At 50.1% G+C, this 24,270-nt stretch overlaps 1 protein-coding gene across 2 annotated transcripts in view; it reads right to left on the bottom strand.

The window, feature by feature from the left end:
- Positions 1-6,232: 6,232 nt before the first annotated feature.
- Positions 6,233-24,270, bottom strand: part of FAH (fumarylacetoacetate hydrolase) — a 37,663-nt gene continuing 19,625 nt past the window's right edge. For both annotated transcript variants that reach the window (XM_004421896.2, XM_087428787.1), the window contains 7 exons: positions 23,454-23,553; positions 22,509-22,639; positions 20,567-20,642; positions 18,383-18,429; positions 16,469-16,570; positions 15,551-15,668; positions 6,233-6,429 (listed from right to left, as the gene is read on the bottom strand). In XM_004421896.2, the coding sequence (XP_004421953.2) occupies positions 6,350-6,429; positions 15,551-15,668; positions 16,469-16,570; positions 18,383-18,429; positions 20,567-20,642; positions 22,509-22,639; positions 23,454-23,553 (654 nt within the window). In that variant the 3' untranslated portion in view covers positions 6,233-6,349. The remainder of the gene's footprint in view (positions 6,430-15,550; positions 15,669-16,468; positions 16,571-18,382; positions 18,430-20,566; positions 20,643-22,508; positions 22,640-23,453; positions 23,554-24,270) is intronic.

Raw genomic sequence — 24,270 nt, 5'->3', positions numbered from 1 at the left:
GACATAAAGAAATGGAAAGATATTCCATGTTCATGAATTGGAAGAATAAACATAGTTAAAATGTCCATATTACCTAAAGCAATCTACAGATTTAATGCAATCCTAATCAGAATCCCAATGGCATTCTTCACAGAAATAGAACAAAGAATCTTAAAATTTATAAAGAACAACAGAAGACCTCGAATTTTAAATCTTAAAATTTATAAAGCAGTCCTGAGGAAAAAGAACAAAGCTGGAGGTATCACAATCTCTGACTTCAAAATATACTACAAAGCTATAGTAATCAAAACAGCATGGTTCTGGCACAAAAACAGACACACAGATCAACGCAACAGAACTGAGAGCCCAGAAGTAAACCCACACATCTATGGACAGCTAATCTTTGACAAAGGAGCCAAGAACACACAATGGAGAAAGGAAAGTCTCTTCAAAACATGGTGTTGGGAAAACTGGACAGCCACGTGCAAAAGAATGAAAGTAGACCATTATCTTATACCATACACAAAAATCATCTCAAAATGAATTAAAGACTTGAATATAAGACCTGAAACCGTAAAGCTCTTAGAAGAAAATATAGGCCGTACCCTTTTTGACATCAGTCTTAGCAGCATCTTTTCAAATACCATGTCTACTCACAGAAGGGAAATAAAAGAAAGAATAAACAAATGGGACTACATCAGACTAAAAAGCTTCTGTAAGGCAAAGGAAACCATGAACAAAACAAAAAGACAACCCACCAATTGGGAGAAAATATTTGCAAATCATATATCTGACAAGGGATTAATTTCCAAAATATATAAAGATCTCACACAACTCAACAACAACAAAACAAACAACCTGATCAAAAAATGGGCAGAGGATATGAACAGACATTTTTCCAAAGAAGATATACAGATGGCCAACAGGCACATGAAAAGATGTTCAACATCATTCATTATTAGGGAAATGCAAATCAAAATTACAATGAGATATCACCTCACACTTGTCAGAATGGCTATAATTAACAAGACAAAAAAATAACAAATGTTGGAGAGGATGTACAGAAAAGGGAACCCTCATACACTGCTGGTGGGAATGCAAACTGGTGCAGCCACTACGGGAAACAGTATGGAGATTTCTCAAAAAATTAAAAATAGAAATACCATACAATCCAGCTATCTCACTACTGGGTATTTATCTAAAGAACTTGAAATCAATGATCCAAAGCGATTTATGCACCCCTAAGTTCATTGCAGCATTATTCACAATAGCCAAAACGTGGAAAAAATCTAAGTGCCCTTCTAAAGATGAATGGATAAAGAAGATGTGGTATATACATACAATGGAATACTACTAGGCCCTAAAAAAGGACAAAATCATCCCATTTGCAACAACATGGATGGACCTTGAGGGTATGATGTTAAGCGAAATAAGCCAGACAGAGGAAGACAAATACTGCATGATTTCACTCATATGTGGCAAATAATGAATACATGGATAAAGAGAACAGATTAGTGGTTACCAGAGGGAAAGGGGTTTGGGGGGAGAAGTGAAAGGGGTAGAGGGACACATATGTTTGGTGACGGACAATAATTAGACTACTGGAAATGAGCACAATGAAGTCTATCTAGAAACTGATAAACAATAACGTACACCCAAAAATGGTTTACAATGTTGTAAACCATTATGAACTCAATAAAATTACTGGAAAAAATAAAAAATAAAAATAAATAAAATTTTATTTAAAAAAATATAAAACAATTCATGAATTTGTAAGTCATCCCAACACTCTTCAAGTGGCAAGATAGTTAAATTAAGTTATATCTGATATTTTGCCAATTTTCAATCATATAAAAACCATAGCTGTGCAAATATTTTTGTTTTGTAATTATGAAAACATATGTCAAAGTAGGAGAATAGAATGTATTTTATTTAACAGTTCACAGCTTGACTTATATCTTTTAAATACTGAAACATAAGTGGGCCCCCATGTGTACTCTTGACTTAAGCCCACACATATTAGGGGCGGACCTATGAATACGACATAATCCCTGACCCCAGTGATGTCCCAGATAGTCATTCATTTATTTAACATGTACACATTGAGTACCTACTATGTACTAGGTAGGCGCTGTCCTAGGTACTGAAGAACTTTCCATGAGCAACAGCTGACTCTGCCCTCAGGAGCTTAAAACCCAGCGAAGGCAGACATTGCTCAGATCATCACAGACAACAATGGTCTATTTATCTCTGGGATCAAGTCCTCAGTAGACACAGAGATATGCCATCCAGATCCTGTTTCAAGAAAGGACTTAGTGGTCCAGCTTTGGGATGATGCTATTGACAGACAGTCTCAAAAGGAGACTGGCCCTAGTCTGATTTTCTGCTCTCTCTAACAGCAGAAAAATACAAAATACAGACTCTTAAAGCAAGCATCCACTTGTCGTCCATCTCCCATAGGCTGTGGTTCTTTGAGTCACTTCCCACCTCTCTGCAGTGGGAGGGAGAGGACAGAGAGAGAGAGGGATACTCAGGAAACAACTTCATACTGTGGAATACAACCCTGCCACATTAATTTTTCTGGAGTTCTTAAAAGGAATATGCTTCCAAACTAAAGAAAGAAAAAAAGTTAAAAATATAACCACTTTTGAGGTCCATTTTGGGGTCAGGAATCTTTGAGATAATATTAATTATGACACTTAAAATCCTAAAGTTCCCTTGTCCTCAAAAACGTCTTGACCCCAGTCTGGCCTCACCCTCAGAAGAGCTGTAAACATGCAACAGGCACTTCAAAGGCAAACCAACACGGGTGAGAGGGTGCAGGGCAGGGAAGTCCCATGGTGGAAGCAATAGGGCTCCTCTCTCCTCGCTCCTCGCACAGCACAGACAGCGGCTTCCGGCCCCTGGTACACGGTGCCTGCCCGGCCCAGGGCAGTGGAGTGCCCGTGTGTCCAATCGGCTCCCCCAACACCCTCCAATATAACCTCCAGCAGGCCCTATCCTGCCAGAAACACCTCTGGGCTTGCTCCTCCTGGGCAGGTAAAGTTTAAAATGGATGCTATTCTCGACTGCATATTCATCCGTTTGTACTCACCATGGCTGCTGGTTAACGACAGGAAGCATAAATGAAACATGAATTAATAGGGAAGATATAACGATAATTATGGCCAACGTGTCTGGGAATGCTCATCACCAGATCTGTCAGTTCCATCCATCCGGCCACAATGCCTCTAGTTCTTAACATACCAGGGTTAAAAAGAGAAAATTAGGCCATAAAAGTCTTTTTTTGTCTCTTTCATATCATTACACACAGATAGGTTGCAATAAGCTCAGTCCCCAAACTAAAGACCATTAAATTCACTTGTCATCTGCGGCCGGCAATGGCCCTTTTGGAGATGGAGACTGGAAACAAAGAGGCTCACGGTCGTGAAGTTCAGGGAGTCACTGTTGGAGAAAGCCTGGGCCGGACCCATATTAACATCTATTACTTTGGTCTCTACCTGTCCTGTGCGTGCCTCAGACTCCAGGGCCCGATCCAGTGGGTTTTCCCAGCATCGCCAGCCCCCTTGAGCGCACTAAATGCAACATGACGGGCCAAGTGTGTGACCTCAATAGCTGACATCAGCATTTTCTGGTGCCAGTGGGGCCAAGTGGATTAATAATGACTAACTGACCTTTGCCCATGACCCGGGGACCTCCAGTAAAGCTCTGCTGTGTGCAGCAGCCTTTTAGCCATATTTAGGTGAGGGCTTTCAAGGAAAAGGAGATGGGTGTCTTGCACAGACTGATGTCAGGAGACAGATCTAGGGGAACAGTCTCAGAATGCAGGGTGGAGAAGAGGGATTTCAGGGGAGTCAACAGGAGCGGAGGTGCCCTGGGAACAGAAGCCCCCAGGAATTCAGAAAAACTCCAGGGAAGGCTTTAGCCTTCCAAATTCAGAGAAGAAGTGCCTTGATCAATCTCATCCAGACAGTAGGAGTCTGGGAGACCCTGGTGATGTCTGCATTATACAGGATTTCCACTGAAATCAGCACAGCATTGGAGAATACAGCCCAGGGCGCAGCTCCACGAAATAAAGTCAGCTGTGCAAGAGCAGTTCAGCTCAGAGCACGATGCTCCCCAGCCTGTGGGTGGCAGGGACTACTAGCTGCTCCCAGTACACACTGTCCCCTTTTTTAGCAACCACACTCAGATTTTAACTGGGGAAGCGATGTGTTCAGCTAAAAAAAATATATTCCCAGTCCTCCTGTGGAAGATAAACAAATACATGGACAAAGAGAACAGATCAGTGGTTACCAGAGGGGAAGGGGGTTAGGAGGTGGGCATAAGGGGTAAACGGGCACGTATGTATGGTGACTGACAAATAAGAACGTACCACTGAAATTTCACAATGTTATAAACTATTACGACCTCAATAAAATAAAAAAATAAAGATAAAAATAAAAATTGTAAAACTAGAAAAAAAAATATTTATATATATATATTCCCAGTCTTTCTTGCAATGAGGTGTGGTCATATGACTAAGTTCTCGCCAATGAAATGCAAGAAGAGTGTGGTACGGGACGCCCAGGAAGGCTGCTTAAGGAACCTAACTCAGCTGACCCTTCTGCCCTTCCATCCCTCCAACCTCCAGCTCTTTATTTTTTCTTTCTGCAGGCCTGGAAGTTGGGTGTATTGGCTGGAGCTCCAGCAGCCCTTTGTACCATGAGGTGACTTTGAGAACGAAAATCATGTGCTGAGGATGAGGAGCCTGGGTCTTTAATGACACTGTGGAGTTGCCATACAAACTCCAGACTTCCTGGCCCCAGGAAGCTTTTATGTAAGAAATACCAACCTCCTTGATGTTCCAGGAAATGAGAAGCATGTTCCATCATCAGGGGTTGGCACTGGCGGGTACCTCTGCCTGGGGCACTCTCTCCCCAGATATCAGTCTGGTTTGCTCCCTCACCAACTTCAACTCTCTGGCAGAAAAGTACTAAGAACCTAAAGCTCTAAGTTGTTCTCTGACCACCCTGCATATAATAACGTCCATGTCCCCAATGGTCCAGAGGACCTATCCCCATCTGTGATACTATGTATCTTTTCCTCGTCCATTTCTTATTGTCTATCTCCCTCCACTAGAACAGAAGCGTCACAGGGCAGGGGTTTGGGCTATTCTGTGCATTGCTGCACGTTCTGTGTCTAGAACAGTGACTGACAGAGAAGGTGCTCGATAGAGGTTTGTTGAACAAATGAATGGTGCAATCTGATGGACAGGCTCCGTGTGCTCAATCGTCCTCCCAGGCCCTGGCGTGGGGTCCATCAGATCCAGGAAGGGTCACTGGGCAGCCTCCCCCTCTGTGGTCACCAGGAATGAGGCTGGGATTGGGGCTACCTGTCTGCAGTGGGTGGGGCCGAGGAGACGGGGCAGGGCTCAGTGTCCTGACTCTGGCAGGCTTGTGAGGGGAGAAAAGCTAGCCCCTGGCCCCTTTTCTGCCCTCTCCCAGTTCAGGTGTGTGCACCCGACGCGGGGGGTCTGCCCAGGATTTATAACATGCTAACACAGCTACAGGGCCCTTGAACCAAGTCTGTACCCCATGTACGCCCATCAGTCAGCCCCAAGAAATACTTGATGTGTGGGGTGCTGGGATGGGTGATTTTATGTGTGAACTTGGCTGGGCCATGGTGCCTGGATATTTGGTCAAACATTATTGTAGATGTTGCTGTAAAGGTATTTTTCAGATGAGATTAACATTTTAATTGGTGGACACTGAGTAAAGCAGATTATCCTCCATAATGTGGGTGGGCCTTATCTAATCAGTTGAAGGCCTTAAAAGGAAAAAGACTAATGTCCCCAGAGGAAGAGGGAATTCTTCAGCAGGCTGCTTTTGGATTCAAACTGCAATTCTTCCCTAGATCTCAAGCCTGCTGGCCCACCCTGCAAATTTTAGACTTGCCAGCCTCCCCAATCACAAGAGCCAATTCCTTAAAATAAATCTCTCTCTATATATATATATACACACATCCTATTGATCCTGTTTCTCTGAGGACCCTAATCCTAATACAGATGCCATTCTTCTTCCGTATTCCAGGAATACTGGGAGGCCTCAGATATCTGATGAGAAAGCCCCACACAGACCCTCAGCCTCACTAATAAAAATGAGTAAACAATTAATGAATGTCTCCCAAGGAAGCAATACACACCTGGACCCACTGGATCAAATCAAGAACATGCGTGGACGTTGCATACTATGAAAGCACAGGGCTCAGAGCATGGAGATGGAAGACAATGGCTTTATTTATTATTGAATGAAGAACCAGGCCTACAGACAGAGGGGGCCCCTGGTCCCCCAGGGGAGCTGAGCCCTTATTCCAGGACAGCAGGGAGATCTCACACTGGCAAAACAGCAGGCAGCACTTTCCCAGCACACTGGCCAAAGCCGATGCGGTAACCGTCCCCCTGGCAGTGCCCTGGAACAGAGGAGGACAGGGGTCAGCCATGAAGCTGCCAAGCTCACTGGAACCAACGCCCAGGCAGCCGCGGTGCCAGACAGCACACAGCTGGGCCCAAGGTGGGAAGGCGCCATCAGAATGACAACCACGCATTTCAAACAGAAGAATAACCCTCCCCAGAAGGTGGGCAGAGCCCCAGGGCACTTGAGATGGAACTCTGGGCCTACCCCACAGTTGGGGACCCTCAGAAGCACTGCAAGGATGGCTTGATGGCTTTCCTGACACGTGGTCAACTCTCCCCACGTGGGTTTGTTCAAATCCTAGGTCTGCTCATTAGCCTGAAGCCAGACTACCTGAGTTCAAAGCCTGGCTCCACCTCTTACTGGCTGCATGACCTTCCCCCGAGAACTCAGTTTCCCCATCTGTGAAATGGATCTAATGATAGTATTCCCTGCATAGGCCCGTGCAACGATGATATGAGTAAATACACAGAGAACGCCGAGAACAGCACCTGGCCCATAGTAACTGCTCAATGAGTGTTGGATATCATGACAATTATAAGCCGGGGGACGGGGGCAACTTGTTTAACCTCTGAGCTCAGCCCCATCGTCTGCAATGGGAATAACAATCCTTCTCTCCCAGGGCTGCGAGGATTAGATGAAATATGCAGGTGAAGCCCCCAGCACGACATCTCTCACAGACTAGATGTTCAACAATTGTTAGTTCATTCATTCAATCCCATCTCAACAAAAGTGACGGAAAGGCAGAGAAGAGGAGAGCTTGTCCCTGTCCTAAAGGAGGGTCCACTCAGCGGCAGCAGCTGGTCTAGACAAGAGTTAGAGGAGAGCACAGCATGGAGGAGACAGGAGTAGAAAGAAGGGACATCTGAGCCGGAACTTGATGGCGGGTGGGAGTTCACCCGAGGGGACACAATGAAAAGGGCCTTCCAGACAGAGGGAACAGCGTGTGCAAAGGCACGGAGACGCAGGCGAGAGATGCACTTACTGCATTTGTTCAGTGACGCTGTCGTGCAGGGCACCCTGAGAAGCCAGTTTACAGAGGGCTCTGAGAAGCCATGTTAAGGACTTCGAACCTTATCCTGAGGACACTGAGGTGACACAGAGTTTTCAGCAAGAGAGAGAAAGCTATGTTTTACAGCTATACTTTAATGAGAGCCCTCTCTGGTGGCCCCAGTGAGAAGACGGATGGAAACACGTAGACTTATCAGTGTTGGATGTTTCTCAAGGGCCCCAGGCCACGTGGAAGCTGGTTAAGGTGTTGGCCCGGGCGGTGCTGAGGCAATGGTGACCAGGCCTACGATGGACATGAGGGACACTGCAGGGGATGTCCGTGACCTTGAGTTATATAAAAATGCCACCAGAGGGCCAGCCCTGGTGGCCTAGTGGTTAAAGTTTGGCGCGCTCCACTTCAGCGGCCCAGGTTCAGTTCCCAGGTGCAGACCTACACCACTCGCCTGTCAGTGGCCATGCTGTGGTGGCAGCTCACATATAAAAAGAGGAAGATTGGTAACAGATGTTAGCTCAGGGTGAATCTTCCTCAGCAAAAAAGAAAAAACCCCCAGCCCCCCTCACCTGCTGATTTAGGAGACAAGCCCTAAATCTGTAGCGATGCCTTCTGCCACCCAGTGTGAAGAGGAGAAAACGACGAGCTGCAAGGCCCCACCAACCAAAAAAATCAAAGCTCACTGCTGAGAGGACGCGCAGCCATCTGAACACTGAGACCGAGGGCAGATTTGTGAGATGGGGTCGGTGACGTCTCCACGGGGACAGGCTCTCTTAGAGGGTCCTCACGGCAGCCCCCAGCTCAGCAGCGGCTTACTCCACCCGTCTCCTCCCTGCTCCCCCCACCTGCTCAGTCACCTGCTCTGAGCGCTGGCCTTCTCTGGGAAGGTAGCAACTGGGAGGCCAGAGCAACATCCCCAAACCCGCCCCTCACCCTCCCTGGCATCGCCAAGGCGCACCTCTGTGCCCAGGGTGCCAACCCTTAACACTCAGGGTCACCCTGGGTCCAGAGCAACATCCTTGCCTATTTGTTGCTCAGTTTCTTTATTTTTCTGTCAGTCACTTTTGAATCCCAACGCTCAGAAATATCCATAACCCTGAAGGAAAAAAACCTATTAAAGCAAAACCTGGCAGAAATTCATTAATCATCTATCAACGCGACTAACTCAGGGCTGCAGCATTTTTAAAGAGCCTTCTTCCTGGCACGCTGCAAACACTGATGGGGTGTCCTCCTCCTCCCTCCTCCCCAATGCTGGGTGCTCTGTCACTTACCACTGCTCCCTCCTGCCCTGGAGTGACAACGGCGCCACCACTGCCCTAAACAGCACGTGCTTGCTTCCTGAATACAGACGCACGATTACACCATCTCACTTCCCAACCAGCCATCCTGGCCGGCAAACCTGGCGACTGCTCCCCATTTACAGCCGCCACGGCACATGGCCTGGACGGGGTCTCTCAACCTCAGCACTAGTGACATCTTGGGCCAGACGATTCTATCTCATGACGGGCTGTCCTGTGCACTGTAGGATTTTAGCAGTATCCCTGGCCGCCACTCAGGGATAATCAAAATTGTCTCTAGATATGGCCCAGTGTCCCCCGAGGGGGAAACCCGCTCTGTTTGAGACCCCTGGCCTAGAGGATGAAGGGAGCTGTCCCTCTGCACCCCACTGAGGAGGGGCCTGAGTCTTCCAAAGCCCCAGACTCTGCTCTCCAGTCTGGGGCGGAGACGCTAGGGGACAGGTGCATTCACGCAGGACAGAGAGCGCCAAGAGCTCAGAGCACGAGGAGAGTCTGCACCCAAGTCAGAGCGTGTCACTAAGCGCTGGAGAGAGGGGAGAGCCGGCTCCCCGCCTCTCGGGTTGGGCTCTATCAACTACGGAGATGGGAAATAAAAGCGTGCCCACCTTCTCTGGAATATTAGCCCCGCCGTCCTGATCTCGCTGGCCCTTTCCTGGAAACTGACCTTCAGCCTACTCCCCACTCCATCCCCCCAGTGGGAATGAAAACCCATAGCTACAGCCCAATTTTCCAGCTTCCCAGGGGGCCACACCTGCAAACACATCGGGGTGCACACCCTCACCTCACAGGGGGATGAGACTCCAAGGCCAGAGACATGGGGCCAGCCCCAGGTGCGTCAGTGGCAGAGCCAGCCTGAAATCAGGGTTTTCCCTCAGCTCCCCAGAGCTTCAGGGGAGTCCCAACTGTACTACGTGACTCAACAAAACTAAAGGAAATGATTTGGGATCATTTGGTAAGGTGAAGGTGGTGGGCTTTGCATCCCAACGGAGTTGGTTGCATTCCAAGGATGCCATCCACTAGCTGTGTGATTCTGGTCCAGCTACTTAACCTCTCTGGACCTCCAATGGCTCATTTGTAAATCAGAATAATAGTACCGTGGGAATTAAATGTGATAATGCATGTAAGGTGATGTGCATAGCACATAGCACACAGTAAGTGCATAATAAATTGCTATTGTTGTGTTACTGTTGTCTTCATTGTGGTTTTTTTGTGTGTGTTTTAGTTAAAAACTACTGGTCAGTAGGTTTAGGTTTAGACTTCTGGTTCAAGATGGGGATCTGATTCCATACATTAACTCTTTCCTTCTCTTATATTCCTATGGAAATAGTCAAAGAAATATAAATAGAAAGAAAAAGTCTGTAACAACACTAGATACAAGAAAGGAGATCCTAAAAAAGATGGAACTGGTACAGGGTGTTAGAAGACATGGAGGATGAAGAGCAGTGGGAGGGGCTGGAGGGCATCACGGAGGATGAAGAGCAGTGGGAGGGGTTGGAGGGCATCATGGAGGATGAAGAGCAGTGGGAGGGGTTGGAGGGCATCATGGAGGATGAAGAGCAGTGGGAGGGGCTGGAGGGCATCACGGAGGATGAAGAGCAGTGGGAGGGGCTGGAGGGCATCATGGAGGATGAAGAGCAGTGGGAGGGGCTGGAGGGCATCAGGGAGGATGAAGAGCAGTGGGAGGGGGCTGGAGGGCACCATGGAGGATGAAGAGCAGTGGGAGGGGCTGGAGGGCGCACGGAGGATGGAGAGGAGGGGGAGGGGCTGGAGGGCATCAGGGAGGATGAAGAGCAGTGGGAGGGGGCTGGAGGGCATCAGGGAGGATGAAGAGCAGTGGGAGGGGCTGGAGGGCATCAGGGAGGATGAAGAGCAGTGGGAGGGGGCTGGAGGGCACCATGGAGGATGAAGAGCAGTGGGAGGGGCTGGAGGGCTCACGGAGGATGAAGAGCAGTGGGAGGGGCTGAAGGGCATCACAGAGGATGAAGAGCAGTGGGAGGGGCTGGAGGGCATCCCGGCAGTAAGAACAGCATGTACAAACACCTGGAATTGGCAGTGAGCTCTGTTCTGTAGATGGAGGAGGCCTCCCTGCCCAAAAGGTTGGCCAAGGTTGGAGCACAAGAATAGATACCATTGGTTAGGCTAGAGAGCAGGGAGGGTGGGCAGGAGTCGAGAGAAAACAGAGCCACAGCCTGAGCCTTTGGGGCCCCAAGGGGGTAGTGTGGCTGAATTAATCAAGCCAAGACCCCTCCCACAGGCACATGGGCCACTGTCCATGGTCCTGGATGAGAAGGGTCACTGCTTCTATGTCCTGGGACTCCTAGCCAGCCTTGCCCAAGAATTCTGAATCAGGCAAGGGAAGCAGTGATGGTGGGGAGAAAAAAAGGAGGAGACAGAGAGACACAGAGGCAGACCTGATGGAAGATGCTACCACTGAGAGACTGCAGAGGAAAAAAGGGGAGATTTTCGTTTGGATATTGTTTCCAAATAATTTCAGATACCAAGAAAGAAGCCACAACTACCTACAACTACCAATACATCAACTGTCGGAAGGAGAGGGAGAGATGCACGTATGGAGCAGTACACGGCAGTCACATATCTGTGACAACAAACATGCTCTTGCAGGGCCCAAGCTGAACACCAGATGGGGAGAGAGAGCGGAACTGGGGATGGATGAGTTCCATCAGAGTGCTCAGAGATTTCTGTGGATGTTGTTTGTTTGTTTATGTCACCTTCTCTTACTGAACATTTTGTGGGTTTTGGACTCTCAGAAACGAGATTCACATTGCACCACAGAGAGACAAGATGACATGATGTTTTAAGAGCACGGACCCTGGAAACCAACCACCTGGGTTCAAATTCTGGTTTCCACCCTTTTCCATCTGTGTGATACTGGGTAAATACGAATCTTTCTGGGCCTCAGTCTCCATATCTGAAAAATGGGGCTAATAGAGCACCTTCCTTGTAAGGACTATAAAAGGTATTACATGTGAAGCACTTGGAACAGTGTCTCAGAACAGAAAGTGCTGCCTTTGTTGGCTGATGTCAGGACCTCTGAAAGTTCTATCCTGTTTCCAATGGTCAGAAATTGATCTGGACAGTCACCCATGATGAGAGAGCAGGGAGATGACATGGTGGCATCTGAGCAGGTACAGTCAGAGAAGCAGGAGAGAGCCAGGAAAGGGCTGCAGAAACAAGCGTGGCTTTCAGCAGGAGGGTGGCTCGGCAGGGCCATGTGCCCAGACAGGTTGTGGAAGGTGAGGGCACAGCACTCCGCCAGCTCTGGTTACCTCACCAAAGGTGACACAGCTGACACACCGACTCCACCTGTCTGTTTCCCCGCTCACCCTCTCCTTCCCACAGGGGAGCAGAGCTCAGATCTCAGCCCTGTCCACTCCTTAAGGTTTTCAGTCGTCCCCTTCAGTATGAAATCTTTTTTATTAATATATAATTTATGCCTCTTCTATTGCCAATTTATAATTCTTCATTCTTGTTCCAGGGAATTCCACCAATCTATTCCCATTTCCCTCTTCTCTTGCCAACATGTGCTTCTTCAGATCCAAGGAATTGCCTTTCCCTGAATGTCTCTGCCTGGCCTCCATAAATCCTTCTGGAGCGAGGCATTATATAAACAAACAAACAAACAAGTGACCCTCACAGCATCTTGGCTCCTTTCTCCTACCTTCTCTGGCTCAAACACCAAGAACACATGTGAATCCCACCTGCCCAAGTTATCAGTCTCCTTTCTTCCAGGCCCTGCATAGCTGCCAGGTCTAGAATGGCTTGGTTGGGGCCTATATTACAGTGATGACAGAGAGTTCAAGCCACAGTTTTCTCCTCTCCCATCCCCTCTCCTTCCTTCCTGTCCTCAAACCGAAACTTCAGAAAGTGCTTTCACTCAATCCACAGAACCATGACCAAAGGCCTGCAGTAGGTCTGGTAAGCACTGCAGAAACACTGGGAGCAAAACCGGCAAGAGAATCAGAAGGCCTGAGCTGCAGCATCCCGGCTCATCAGTGTGTGACCTTCAGCAAGCAACCTACCTTCTGGCAGCCTAAGTTTTTTACTCTGTAAAATCAGGGCAATGATACCTTACCCAGGGGCTCTTTCGAGTATAAAATGAAATAATGGAAGTGGACATGCCTACAACATGGTTGGCCCCTAGCAGATACTCAGTAAATATTAGTCAAATTGGGACTAGAAAGGGTATGGTAAGGCTGTAGAACTGGGAGGGGCAAAATGGGTACTTACTGATTAATTCTGGGTATCATTTGCTTCTGTCTTGAGCTCTGCCCGCATCTCCTCTACCAAATCCACTTCGTTTAATCAACCAACTAACAATCACACTGAGCACCCACTATGTGACTGGCACACAGTCAGACTGCAGAGAGATGTAAAGACTGAACCCTGCCCTCTAAGAGCTTTGTGATAGGCTGAATGATGGCCCCCAAAGACATCAGGTCCTAACCCCTGAACCTGTTAGTGTGACCTTATATGGTAAGGTTTTTGCAGATGTGATCAAGTTAGGGATCTTCAGACGAGGAGACGATCTGGGTGGACCATAAACGCCATCACAAGTGTGTCATGAGAGAGAGGCAGAGGGGGATCAGACAGACAGAAGTGGAGGAAGCAATGTGAAGATGGCCGTGATGTGGCCACAAGCCAAGGAATGCAAGCAGCCACTAGAAGGTGGAAGAGGCAAGGAATGGATCCTCCCCTAGAGCCTCCGGAAGGAGTGTGGGCCTTCCCACACCTGGAGTTCAGACTTCTGCCCTCTAGAACTGTGAGAGAATTTCTGTTGTTTTAAGCCAGCAAGCATGTGGTTTTTTGTTACTGCCATCACAGGAAAGCAATAAGAGCCCTTAGTCAAGCACGGGAACAGACAACCATACAATTAACCAGGATTCGGTGTTCTAAGTGAGTTGCTAGTGGAGAGCACAGACAAATTGATTCTACCTGAGCAACCAGAGAAGGCACTATTGGGGCTGAACCAGAGTTAAGTCCACAGGTATGCAGGCAGTGGGGAAAGCAGGGTTACGTATTAGAATGAGGTTTAGTGGGAGGGCAGAATCAAATGAAGCAAGGGTGTGAGGCAAAAGGGAGCCATGAGAAGATGTTGAGCAGAAATGGAACAGGGGGAAAGCACACCTGAAGGATGATTTTCCAGGTACCGTGAGCAGGATGATTGCAGGGGGCTGGGGCAAAAGCTGTTCTAGCAATCCAGGCATGGTAGGATGGTGGTCTGGAGCAGGCCAGCTGCACAGAGATGGCAGGATGCTTTAAAAGGATGCTCAGCAGGCCGTGCAGATGAAATGGGTCCATGGTTCCACCCCACAGAGCAGACAGTCAGTGGTACCAAGACAGGGTCAAGGAGGCGGGGTGACAATAAGACATACCAGGGGAAATGTGTGGTCAGCAGGGAGAGAGCAGGACGTGGAGTGTGAATGCAGAGGACAGAGGCTCCCTCACCCTGCTTGGAGGGCAGACAGGCACCACTGATTCACACAGTTCACGTAAGGACCCCCATTAAGAAGGGCTCAAGATGCTGGGCCTTCTAAAAAGTGGATTCTAAAAACAGCAATGACAATAAAGAAAACAATGGCCTGGCCCCGCGGCGTAGTGGTTGGGTTCAGCGCACTCTGCTTTGGCGGCCCAGGTTCGCGGGTTCAGATCCTGGGCGCAGACATACACCACTCATTGGCCATGCTGTGGCGGTGTCCCACATACAAAAAATGGAGGAAGATTGGCACAGATGTTAGCTCAGGGCTAATCTTCCTCAAGCAAAAAAAGAGGAAGATTGGCAAGAGACATTAGCTCAGGGTGAATCTTCTTCAGCAGAAAAGAAATAAAATAAATAAAAATAAAAAAAGAAAAGAAAACGATGAAAATTATCACCAATTTTAGGTGTTCACAAGGTAACATACACTCTATTAGCACTTTAGACACTATCAAAGGGGTTAAGAATCGGGGTTCTGAAGATACGCTGCCTGGATGGGAAACTTGATTTCATTATTTACTGGCTGCAAGATCCTGGGCAAGCTGTTTAACACCACTTGGCCTTTGTTTTCTCATCTGTAAAATGGTGCAGTAGTGACAACTGGAATATAATTCCACAAGTGCAGAGACAGCATTTGTCTTGTTCACCACTGGAACCCCTGTACGAGACGCATAGGAGGTACTTGAGAAACGTCTACTGAAGGAACCAACTGGCTCATCTTACGCTTACAACTACACTGTGAGGTTAAGTATTGTACCATTAACTCCATTTTAAAGATGAGGAATCTGAGTCTCAGAAAGATTAAATAATTTGATAAAGGTCACACAGCCGCTGGGGGATCTGGGAGTCCCACTTGAGTCTGTCTGACTCAAGAGAGGGCTGCGGACCATTAAGGTGCCTTCCTCTCTAGCAATAATATGTGGTAGGCAGAGTGGGCCCCCAAAGACGTAAGGGGTGCCCTAGCCTCCTCGGAATGGGCTGCTGGGAAACCTCAGTCACTAACAAAGCCTGGTCATAGGACGCAGGGTCTCTGCACTGCAAAGTCCAGAACAAAGGGAACCTGCCACTATTTCATAATTTCGCTCAGGGAGACGGGAGACAAAGCAGGACTTCTGTGATCTTTTAGGTCCAGGAAGACTCAGATTTAAAGTCCCTGGTGGCCAAGGCTGTGGCGAAGGACATAACAAGCAGACACAGACCCGGGAATGCCAGAGTGGGGCCGAGTTAGGACAGATGGCTTCATGGCCAGATGGAAGCCACATGGTTGGAACAGTGCACAGCAGGCAAGGAGAAGATGACGCCCGCCGGGCTTGGCCGTCCTCACCTGTTATGATGACTTCATCCCCATCCAGCAGAAACGTCCTGGTCTGTCCATTCCCCAGCTCTATGGCTTTTGTTCCCCTCCATGACAGCTCCAACATGCAGCCAAAACTTTCCGGCTCCTTCATAACAGGAAAGGGAAGGAAGGATCATATGTATTTATGTGTTGGTGAGCACATCTGCTCTGGTGTGGACAGTGCTTAGCAAGGCCTGGGAGCCCCAGACGGGGGCAGGGGGCTTCACGCCCCTCAGAGACCCTGTCTTGGGGCACACTGTGGAAATGCCCTCGAGGCTCGGTCCCCTGCCCCTGTTCACCTTGGTCAGGACTTGGGGAATGCCAGACCAGCGTCCCCAGGCCCCTCTGCCAGGCCTCTGCCACTCTGGAGGCTGCAGCTTACCCAGATACTGTTGGGCCTGACACCCTCCCACTGGGAAGACATTTCCCATCCAACAAGAGGCTGCAGTCAGGACCCTGCAGGAAGTGACTGACACATGTGCCACCCCAAAGTCATCATCTCTTAAGGCTCCAAGACTCTACCATGGGCTTTCAGTGGCACAGGGTGCGGGGCGGGGGAGGAAGGGCCTCAGCAGCAGGACCACTTCATCCCGCGAGGGTGCAGTATGTGACGGTGACCACCATATATGATGGCCATTTCCTGACTCTCCCCCACACGTCATTCTGAACCTCTTCTATGTAGACAGACATAGCCTCCCATTCTTACACCAGTCTCTTTAGGTCTGAATTTGGAAAAGAAGCCCCTTCTGCACCCAGAGATGGATGAAGCTATGAGTAGGACAGAGTTGTAAGATATGCCCACCTCAAGCTGGATTCCCTTCTCGAGGGAGAGCTGAGGGCCCTCTGGTCTGGGTGGGGAGTGGGGGGGCTCTACATGGGCAGCTCCCAAGATAATCGGATACTCACCGGCCCGCTGATGGTTCCAGAAGCCAAGAGGTCCCCCGGCCGCAGGTTGCAACCATTGACAGAGTGGTGAGTGAGCTGCTGCAGCATCGTCCAGTACATGTACTGAGGGCAAGGGACACAGAGGTGGGGACGAGCAGGGGTGGGTTTGTCCCAGCCTCCCTGAGGCAGCTCACACAGCCCGCCCCGCTCACAACAGCCTTCCCTGGGCTTTCTCCCTGGCTCCCCCAACTGGCACTCCCAGGTCCTTTAGAGCAACAAGCTGTCCTCCTGCAGAGTTACCCAGGGACCTTCTCCCACCTCTCTCCCAGCTCCTCTGCTCCTTCCAGACCTCCCCTACCCCACCTGCTCCAAGAAGCCGACCTCACTGCTCAGACCCTCAATCTGCAGCATGCTCATCTGTCCCTAATTATACTCTGCCCTGTGGATACCCTTGAGTCCTAAGTTGACATAGTTCCAGGCATCATCACAGCACAGGCTTCTCAAGAGCAAAGACCTCACTTGCATTCTCCCACCCTGGGCCTTGGAACAAACACTGGGCAATGGAGCTGAATGATTCACACAGGACGTCAGAGCAGGCTGAGGAACAAAGGAGCGCTGAAGGAGGTCAGACTATGGGGAAAGGGGTCCAAGGACCACGTGCCAACCGAGAGGCTCAGACGCAACACACGCCTGTGCCTCTCCAAGTCCACAGCTTCCTAGATTGGCCACTCCTGGAGCTACACACCCAGGCAAAGGAAACCTTAGAAATAGATTCTTGCCTTATATCTTCTTACTAGCCTAAGGAGCCCAGAACAATGTTAATTAGAGGGAAACTAGAGGAAATAGGAACACATTGATTCAGAGGATGTTTGAATGGTCAATAAACATATGAAAACGTGCCCACTTGCATTAGTCATTAGGGAAATCACAATCCCCCAGAATGGCTAAAACTAAAAGGCAAACACCACTATGTGTGGAACAGAATGTGGAGCAGCCAAGCAGCTGAAACACTTATACACTGCTAGTGGGAGTATAAATTGTTGCAACGCCTTTGGAAGTACCCCTGGGCTGAGTAGATACATATATATACTCTGTGACCCAGCAATTCTATTCCTGGACATCCACCCAACAGCCACGTGTATGTATGTGCACCAAGAAACATGGACTAGAATGTTCATAGTAACTGTAATAGACAAAAAAGGGAAACAACCCAAATGTCCATCAAGAGTAGAATGGATAAATCAGTTGTGGAATATTTACACAGTGGAACATGATACAGCAGTGTATAATGAACTACCACTACAAACAGCAACATGGTTGAATCTCACAAACAGAATGTTAAAACAAAAGAAGCCAGACAGAAAAGAATATGTACTGTATGATCTCATTTCTATAAAACTGAAAAACAGACAAAATTAATGTATGGTAGTAGAAGTCAGGAGAGAGGTTACACTTGGAGAGAGTGATGAAGTGACTGGAAGGGGGTACCAGGAGGCGGCTGAGGTCCTGGAAATTTTTTCTGGATCTGGGTGCTGGTTGCACCAGGATGTTGACTTTGTGCACCAAGCTATACACTTATAATTGTGCATTTTCATCTATACGTGTTATGCTTCAATTAAAAATTCACTTAAAAAATATAAGTCACTCTGATCAATCCAGCCCCTGGCAGGACAGGAGAAGCCAGAGACTAGACCCTTATAGGAACATCTATTGTTCCCCAAGAAAATCACTGGCCACGTCTATGCAGCCTCCATCTGGAGGGGTCTCTGACCTCACGGTCTCTTTGGAAAGGAACAGGGCATGGAAGTTCCAGGCCCTCATGCTGACCCACCAGCATATCCCACAGTGGATGCTATTCCCCCGTTCCTGCCAGGAAGAAAGATCTCCCTCGTTCCCTCACTTCCAAGAAGCAATATGCCTAGCTTCAAAGCTTACCTTAAAATTGGACTTGCATATGGTAGCTGCCTGGCTCATTCCTTCTCCTATTGGAAAGACAAGACAAGTCACATTGACAAAGAGACTTAATTCCATAATCAAGGAGGGAAAAAAACCCACTTTGTAAGGTGAATTGTTTTGTGGCCTAAGCTTCCAATGTGATTTCACTCAAAGAGTCCATGAGACATAAGCTCACAGGATATCAGAACTGGGAGACTTCCAAAGAGAGGATCTAGTCCAGGGATGGCAAACAGATGCACACAAGCCACGACTTTCTCCTCCCACACCCATGGCAGCCAGCATGAATTGATCACGGCACTTGTCTCCTTCGAATTCAAATGTAGCCCCACAATCCTTCTTAACAGAATGCTCCTGGCAGCCAATAATTAACTGGAGATGGTATACAAGTTGAAACCTATTTGCCATACCCCGAGGAGCCCTTTGGACAGCTGAGGCCATCTGTCCCCTGCCAAACGCCTTCAATGATGGGCAGTGTGCTCCTTCACAACGTACTTCCACAATATTTATTAAACACCCACTACTTGCAAGGCACCAGGCCATTGCTGTACCATTTCTGAACAGTGCTAATAATTAGAAAGCTCTTCTCCCCCAGAATCGGCCTCCCCCGCTTGGCCCTGGCTTCCCCTCTGAGGCTGCACAGAACAGGTGTGCTCCCCATGTAAGGTCAGGGTCCCCCAAGCCTGCTCCTGCCCATATCCTTTCACGCAGATCCCCACTCGGAACATCAGAAGTGCACACTCAGGACTGGAGTGGAGAGGGGGTCATGGAAACATCCCTGCACTCAGTCCTCCCTCTCCTAGGTCTTTCCACATCTCTAGACTCTGCGCCTTCTTATAATCTTGTCCCTTTCCCAACAGTGCACAACCCTGGATGTTTCCAGGTTTCCAGGCAGGAGGAAAACAAGACAGAAATGGGCTCCACAGAGGCACGTGTGGGTCTGAGGACACAAGCCTAGAGCTTAGGACACTGGGTTGTAGTCTCAGCCTTGCCATTAGCCAGCTAAGCGATGCAGGATGAAGCCCTTTTCCTCTCTGTGCCTCAGTTTCCCAATCTGTAACATGAAAGAGTGGGGCCGGCATGGTTTTCCAGAGGGCACGATGGCAGCTATGAGGCTCTTTCTCACAGCCCTTTCCTCTATGAAGCATCCTGCTCCCGTGGGAGACAGCTCCTTCCTCCTTCCGGAGGACACTGAGTCTGCTGCCAGTAATGACCTCCATGAAGGGCCAAGACCCTGGAGCTGGCAGTGGGAAAGCCACAGCAGAGCCTGGTATATAAGACAGGACAAAAGGAGGAGAGAAATCTAGGAAGAAAAGAGACTTAGCCAGAGTGTGGCCCAGGGGATCTGTGTGGCCCCCAGGCAAACCGCCCCCCAGCCCCGAGGGTCCCCATCAGGAATGGAAAGTGACACCCGATTCTTCCTAGATACAGGCACTGTTCTAGACCTTGACACGGGTCGACCTCCTTAACCCTCACAACTGTGCCATGATGTGAATGCCATCATTATTCCATTTTACAGACGACAAACTGGGGCACAAACAGGTTCAGTAACTTGCCCCAAGTCCCATAGCTGGGCAGGGGCAGAGCCAAGACTCGAACCCCACATAGCCTGCAGGGCCAGGCTCTTTATCACCGACGCTCCGCTGGTCTATTAATTGACCAGCTAAGCAGCCTTAGGGGGACATGGGCCTTGTCTGCGAGGCTCTCAGAGCTGACCCAGGGTAGGGCGTGGGGTCTGGGTGTGCGAGCTCTGTGTGGCCCCAGAGGGCAGCACCAGGCCTCCTGTGGGCAGGCCCATGAGGACACACTTTCCAACAAGCACTGGATGAAATGTGCCACCCGGGTGAGGGGTCAGCAGTGGTGTGTGAGCAGAGGCCGGGCAGACCCTGGGTGGGGGAGTTGGAGAGGGGATTCAAGTAGAGGATGGAGGTCCCGACTCCACGCTTTCTGGCCCTAACAGTTGAGAGCTCAGCGATACGGGGTTAACACCATGTGGGCCCAGTGTGGTGCCCTTTGAACACAAGGGTGTCCCTTCCTTCCTCTTTCCTTTACAAGAGCGCCACATGTCTCCAAGCTGCAGTAGGCGACACCCGTCACCCCCCGGGGAGCTCAGGAGCCATCCAGGCACCAAGCCCCTGGACACACCCTCCAACTCCATGACAGTACCTTTCAGGGCGACAGAGAGGTTGATGTCGAACGTGTAGGGCTGGTCATGGCAGAGATACGGCAGGGGTCTTGGGTCCTGCAAGGGCAGAGCACAGCACAGAGGGGCGCTGGCAGGCAGGCTGAGCTGGCCCAGACTGCGCCCACAGCAGACCAGCCAGGCCCAGGCACAGAGGACCCAAGGTAGAATAAGTGTTCCCTCTCCAGGGACCTAGCACCGTGTCCCTGACGGTGCAGGGCGAGGGTGGTCTTATGTGCCAGGCTCCAGGAAAAGAAACCGAGGGAGGGGCATCAGCGGGTCAAAGGTGCAGGGGCCAAATGAGAGATGTCCCAAAGAGCTGGGGGTGGAAGGACACTGGGGAAGGTGGGCAGCAGGAGGGCCAGAGATGGAGAACAAAGCAAGGCCTGTGGGGAGAGGCCTCTGGGGCAGCAGAAAGGGAAGGTGGCCCCCAGAGGCCACAACCCTGCCTGGTGCTGGGCCCAGCTGTGGAGGCAGCTTTGATGGCCAGGCCAGAAAGTCTGCACTGAGGCCAAAGCAGTGTTTTCCCAAAGTGCAATACGTGAATCACCAGTGGTACATGAGATAATTCTGGTGACTTTATTTTAATAGTTATGTGTTTCTTTTTATGATTAACTTGGTGGCTACCGACACCAGTAGGGATATAAAGTTCCTTTTCTAAGCGCATTTTTGAGTTTAAAATGGGAGCCACTTTAAAGAAAAGCATTAAATAATAGTTCAGATTGGCAAGAGTCGAGAAGGCTGCACATCAATGGAATGTGGGAAGGGCTGGCATAAAGGGAGAGGGAGCCAGAGATCTGCAGCAAGGGTAAAGCAGTGCCCTGTGGACAGAGAGAGGTCTGGATGAAGGATGGAGCCTGGAGGGGACGAGCCTCGGGGGCAGCAGCAACCCAAGCGGTCCATGGGCCAGACGAGGCTGGGAGGGTGGGATGCAGAAGCGACAGGCACGGACTCACCCCGAGGGGGAAGAGACAAGTCTTGGTGACTGAAAACGATGGGGGGTGTGCTGTGGCAGGAGCGTGGGAACCCCACAGGAGCTCCAGGAGGAGCCGGTTTGCGGGGAAGATTCTAAGTTTCTAGCAGAGCAACGTGAGATGACAGCAGGGCTCAGAGGGCCGAGGAGCGCGGTGGGTCTGGATGCAGGAGCCACGCGTGAGGTGGGGGCGGAGGCCACCAGCGAGGGGAGAAGCTCAGGGACAGTGTGGAGGGAGGGGGGCAAATGGCTGAGAGCTCAGCGGGGCTGCCCCACGTGGAGGACAGAGTCGGACTAGAATATCGCTGGGCTCGGGGAGACGTACGAGAACCGGGACAGGTCGGGTGCCAGGGCCAGGGGGAGAGAGTACCGAGGAAGAGTAGGGGCTGCCAGGGGGTCCAAGATGAAGACGACACGGGCCACAGCACTGGCCAAGCTCGCAGGGCACTTTGAGGATCACGGCTCACTGGCAGTGATGGGGCGGGGGCAGTGGCCAGACTGCGCCTGGCTGAGGGGTGACGGGTAGAGAGCAGCGTGGCAAGTGGTGCAGGCAACAGCAGGAGCAAGAAGCAGGACCCCCTTGCTGCCCGGCCCCACACCGCATTCTCTAAGTTGGGCTCCAGGGGGTGCCATTCACACAGAACACAACTCGATAGCGACCGGGGAAGCTGTGCAATGTGGTGGTACCGGCAGAGACCCCTCCTTCTGCCAACTGGCCAGTGCCCGTGGCCTCAGAGGACTCTGAAGGTTACAAAATTCTGTGTTTTCCCCAGGAACTGTGCAGGGGGCAGGGAAAGCACAAGGCAGAATGACTGACCTCCAGGCCTGCCTGAAGGTCACTGCAACCAAGACCCCGGCCACATGCGCATGCTGGGGGCAAAATGCTTGGTGGGCAAGCAGCCTTGGAGGCGGAGGGGCCTGGGTCTGAAGCTTCCTACAGAGGGTGTGCTTACCTGCTCTGGGTTGGGCACGGCAAAGGGCATGAGGGCATCCATGGGCACCACCCACGGAGAGATGGTGGTTCCAAAACTCTTCCCGAGGAACGGCCCAAGAGGGACGTACTCCCACTTCTGAATGTCTCGAGCTGCAGGAGAAGGGCAGAGCAGGGCTTACAAAGGCCTACGGGGCCTCGCCCTAAGGGTCCCTCCTCCCCTTGACCAGACACCCAGCACAGCCCTCCCCCACGGTGCACGGGCCCCAACCAGGCTGCCCCAGGACCAAGTGGCCACAGCATTCAATGCCAAGGGCAGAGGTCCTTTGAGGTCACTGTGCCAGGTTATAGCAAAGAGAAGGATGACGAAAGGGCAGGCAGGATATTTCCCCATGAAGGCGCTGGAAGCTCATCCTCAAACTGGGAGGCAGACACTTCCTGGGACTTATGGCACCACCTCCCTCCTACATATGGCAAGGGGTTGACGCAGGCTCAGAAAATGGGCTGCTTAGTTTGAAATCTTAGCTCAGTGACTAACTGAAATCTCTCTATGCCTCAGTTCCTCACCTGAAAAATGGACATATAATATTATTTAAAAAGGTAATAATAATATTACCTTCTAGAGATTCAGCAGGAGAGTACATGTGAGGTGTTCAGCACAGGGCCCAATACATAAGTGATCATAAATATTAACTATGACGTCAGCCTTGTCCCTATTCAACTTCAAGAAAATCAGAGCTCAGAGAGGGGAAGTGACTGGCCCAAGAGCTCAGAGCTGAGAAGTCGTTTGATACCCACGCCCATGCTCTCAGCCACTGTACCACCCGGCTGCCTTTGACCAGACCCAGACCCAGACCCAGGAAACCATCCATGGCTTCTGTGCAAGTGTCCCAAATACCCAGTCTTCACCCAGAGCAGAGTGTTCACAGTCAACTCAGCCTCAGGACACCCAACATCCCATAATTACCACTCCAGTCGTTCATAAGGACCATTCCAAAAATGTGCTCATGGGCCTTGGAAATGGGGATCGGCTCTCCCAATTTGTTACCAGGGCCTACAAAGAAAGCCTGATGTGCGGAAAAGTTGATTAGAATCGGGGGCTGACCTGCTGCCCCAGGTCACTTGCTTGGAGGACAAAGGTCAGGCATTTCCAAACCAGGGCCAGGGACCAGGACTGCCACAGGGGGCCTGGCAAGGCTACAAATCCACGGCATTTCTAAGTCATGAACTGCCCCTGAGTGGACAGACGGCCAACTCTGGAAAGTGGTGAGAAGCGGCATGCCACTGCACGCCCAAGGCCCTCCTCATGTGCCCCTGAACACCACAGCAGCCGCCTCTCCCTCCTGCAGCGTGCCCCACGTCACTCCGCTCTTTCCGCCTCACCCGATACACGCTCTGCGTTTTACGATTTGACAGCTACCTGAGGCTTGTGAAAAACGAAAATATCAGGGTTTGTATTCACGACATAAAAATCAAAAGGCTGTCTCCGTAATGCACCAAAGAGAGCCTGATGGGGATACCCCCTACTCCAATCCCTTGCCCCACCGCCTCCGCAGAAAAACATCATCAACACAATGTCCAGGAACCAACAGAATATCTAGACATCACTGGGGGAAAAAATTGGGAAGATAACTGTAAACAGCATGCAGAATCAGCTACGACATTTGCAAAACCTGAGTCACAGTTTTATTTGTTCTGTGACAGGGTTTAAACATTGCAAATTTTTCATCAAGACAAAAACAAAATCCCCAAAGGGCACCAGATTATCTGTGCTCTCCACCTGC

This window comes from Ceratotherium simum, chromosome 3 (genome assembly GCF_057802395.1).
Source record: "Ceratotherium simum simum isolate JZ-2026a chromosome 3, ASM5780239v1, whole genome shotgun sequence".
Lineage (NCBI taxonomy): Eukaryota > Metazoa > Chordata > Mammalia > Perissodactyla > Rhinocerotidae > Ceratotherium > Ceratotherium simum.
This window is presented reverse-complemented; position numbering and strand designations above follow the sequence as displayed.